The sequence below is a fragment of the Melampsora larici-populina genome (assembly GCF_000204055.1).
Source record: "Melampsora larici-populina 98AG31 unplaced genomic scaffold MELLAscaffold_54, whole genome shotgun sequence".
Classification (NCBI taxonomy): domain Eukaryota; kingdom Fungi; phylum Basidiomycota; class Pucciniomycetes; order Pucciniales; family Melampsoraceae; genus Melampsora; species Melampsora laricis-populina.
The window spans coordinates 167,227-170,592 of NW_006768818.1; the positions used below are offsets into that span (position 1 = coordinate 167,227).

General features: G+C 44.4%; 1 protein-coding gene across 1 annotated transcript; it reads right to left on the bottom strand.

Annotated features, from left to right (window-relative positions):
- Positions 1–42: 42 nt before the first annotated feature.
- Positions 43–1,089, bottom strand: MELLADRAFT_79141 (uncharacterized protein; the record flags this gene model as incomplete). Its single annotated transcript, XM_007415882.1, has 3 exons — positions 43–195; positions 287–769; positions 896–1,089. Coding segments are annotated over 3 exons (714 nt in total), but the record flags the coding sequence as incomplete, so codon positions are not given.
- Positions 1,090–3,366: the final 2,277 nt, after the last annotated feature.

Here is a 3,366-nt window from a genome sequence, read left to right on the forward strand (position 1 = left end):
TAAAGACAAGATAAATAGTTTGCTTACATCTCGACTTCCTTGCTGAGCAGCTTTGAAATAGTCCTTAATGCTGTCATAAAGCTTCTTGTCCTCACGATCGATTTTCGATTTTACTTTAGCATGTTCATCTTCCGAGTCTTGTGTTAAATTCACCTCAACCTTTTTACGTTTCAAAACACATGGTGAACTCTGTGACTGTCACACAAACAACGAGATTGGTCAGAAAAAAACGAAAATCCTGGAGGTGACTTGATCAAACTTGACTGATAAGAGAAATGGGACATACTCGATTCTCAGGTTGATAATCTTTAAGTGAAACCATTGACTTCTTAACTCTTTTTGAGGTGCTAGACCGAGGCTTGGCTGATTTTGATTGCTTTGCTGACTGTTTTGCTCGAGGTTTAACTGATGCCTTCTTTTGTACTATAAGTTGAACCAAGCCTGAGGCTGAGGCATCTGATTCTGGCTGCTCTTCGTATTCAGTCTCGGAGTCGTTGCGAACACGTTTGTGTTTGCCTTTCTTGGTGAGTCTATCAACTTGAAGAACTGACTGTTCAGACTCAGACGCCATCGGATTCTCGCTATGGGACTGGACCGATTTACGAGAGTCTGAGGGAATCACAACCATTGACCAAGATGGAAGACGGACAGGTGTAGTTTGAGTGCTTCGACGTGGAGCAACCGATGGGGATAAACGTGAAGGAGATGAAGCTGGAACACGAGATGAACTGATTTGACGGGAAATTGGCGACATATTGACCGAAAGACACTTTGAACGATGAAATAGAGATAGAAAGAGTAAAAACCAAAAAAGGGAAGAAGAGATAGAAATCGAGTGAAAAGGGGACCTTCACGTTTGTAATCTTAGTTCTTGCCTTGATAAGAGGGAACATACCTCATCGTTTGTTGTGTCAGATGCCATATCTGTCATCTGACCTACGTAAGGAGCTAAGAAAGAGGGCCAAGTGATCATGGCATTGGTGAACTCGTGATGAACTTGAATGAGAAATCCTGGGAAAAGAAGCTGGGATAGTGTTGGAGGGATAAGTGGATGTGTTGAATCGTAATGAAGATCATGTTCATGTTGATAAGGTCCGGTCGGCGTGTGAAATTGATGTTTGGCCATGAGGATATCAATGTCAATGTCCGCTTTGATATCAATCGATACTGTCAAAATACTGACAGTTACTCGATACTGCCGGTCGGAGTTTTCAGTAAAGTATTGGGTCTCCCGGTACTTTACCCAATACCGTATCGATAAGCACGATACTGTTCCGTGGCCGTGTGAGTACTGTATCGCCCAAACCGATACCAAGTATCGCAGTTACTATACTCAAAATAAGTTACGATACTGTTACTTTACTGAAAATAGTAAAGTAACTGTGGCTGTGTTGCCAGAAGTGATTGGGTTTTGACAAGAGGCAAATAAATTCATGAGGGGGTGATTGCAAATGTATGTTTGGTAAGCTTCAGAAGACCACCTCCTGATACACTGAATCGTTTCCATAGGCATCCCGGCCTGAGCAAGGGCAGTGGCACCACCAGTACCCAGAGAATGGCCGGTACAAGACCCTTTGAAGATAGAATTAAGCCTAGTCATGAACCAAGTACGCTTAGGGACCAAGCCATTGGCACGCAAGAGCCAGAAGGGAGAGCTACAAAACCGGCGATCTCTGTTGAGAGTATAGGAGATGATAGTCTTGATAGGACGAGTTGGATCATCAGTCCTATTAAGGCTGACGATGGAGGAACTGAGATACAGCTTGTGGGCTTTGTGGTAAGGCAAGGTGTAAGTTGCGGCTGTTTCACAGCTGGAGATCAAAAGAGAAGATCTTTTGATGGTTTGTTGGAAATTTCAAAGAGCAACGCAATTGCTATTGGTTAACTCACTGAGGCGGTGGAGGCCTGAAAATCCAAGGGCGATAATGGTATTGAAGAGTTGATTGTCAAAGGAGGACAAGAAAGTTTTGGCGCAAAGATGTACATCGAGTAAGGTGAAAGGTTTAGTGCGAACAACTGGAACGGACAAAAGGTTTTGGCAGCCACGAACCGAAAGTTGGACGTGTTGGGAGGCACAAGCAGCAACGACAAAGGGAAATTGGTCTCGGAGACAAAAAACAATGCCGGTGAGGTACTTGTTGGCGGTGCCCGGTGATAAATCTAAACAAGTCACCAAAACAAAGTGAGCAAGATTGAATTCCAAAGGGACGGGTTCCAAAGTATGATCTTGACAAAATTTTAGAAAGTGTCGAGTGGCAGATTTATACTTGAGGATGGTTGAAGGCTCAAGGTGTTTAGAAATGTGGAACTGATTGAGAGCCTCTCTTTCAAAGAAAGAGAGAGGCGTCTGCTTGGCTACTGTCGTTGAGCGTCGAATCACTGGCATCTTGTCAGGAGGAGTTATAGTGAGGTTTGATGCCACCATCAAAAGAAGGTTCAGTGTCAGGAAGGAAGAAGTGATTAATTGCAGGGATGTAACCTTTAACTTCTGAAATCCGGTTGCGAGAAAGGTCATTGGCAATGGTGTTGTCATTGCCTGCCACGTGTCTCACTTTGACATCAAGATTTTGTTTGAGCATGACAGAGACCGCGGGCCTGAATAAGAGTCAAGCGGAGCCAATTGGTTTGTGAGAACTAAACAAAGCAACCACCAATTGGTTGTGTGAGAAAATCACAATGCGCTTGGCGAGGCAATGTCAATAGCTGTTACAACCGCCAACAACTCAGCCCGGAAGTTATCGCGAGAAGGAGGCGGAAATTTCTCGCTCCAAGCTGAATTGAGCTTAGGACAGCAAAGGCCGATGCCCGTAGGGCACACGTCAACTATGAAGGTCATGTCAGCCAGTTGAAGGTTCCAAAAGATGTTCTTGAGGATTTTCCGGCCTGACCAGGCCTTCAGCAAGCCGGCTAGCCAAGTGAGATCCTCTGTGACAGCCTTATTGCAAGGGACTAAAGCGTTACAAAGAGATTTTCTGGCTATCTTTTCCCAAGAAGACTGAATAGCCCACATGCCTAAGGGGAACATATTAACAGCCCAATTGGCCCATCCTGTGATGCGTTGCCAAGCCACAAGAGGTTGAGATGAGGGGATTATGAAGGTTTGAAGGGCGTCGATGAGTGCAAGGCGTTTGTCTGAAGGAAGAGAGATAGAGAGGGTATCACAGTTAATAGAATGTCCAATGATATCCAACTCAGTACCCCAAACTTGCTTGCCCCAGGCCCAAGGAATATTGATATAGTCAAAAAGCTCAAGAAATTTGGCCTGATTCAAAGGTACAATGTGACCTTTAAATTGAACTAAATCAAAAGCTGAACCTACACCCCACAAGTCGTCCATATAAGCATTTAGCTCCTGATACCGAATCA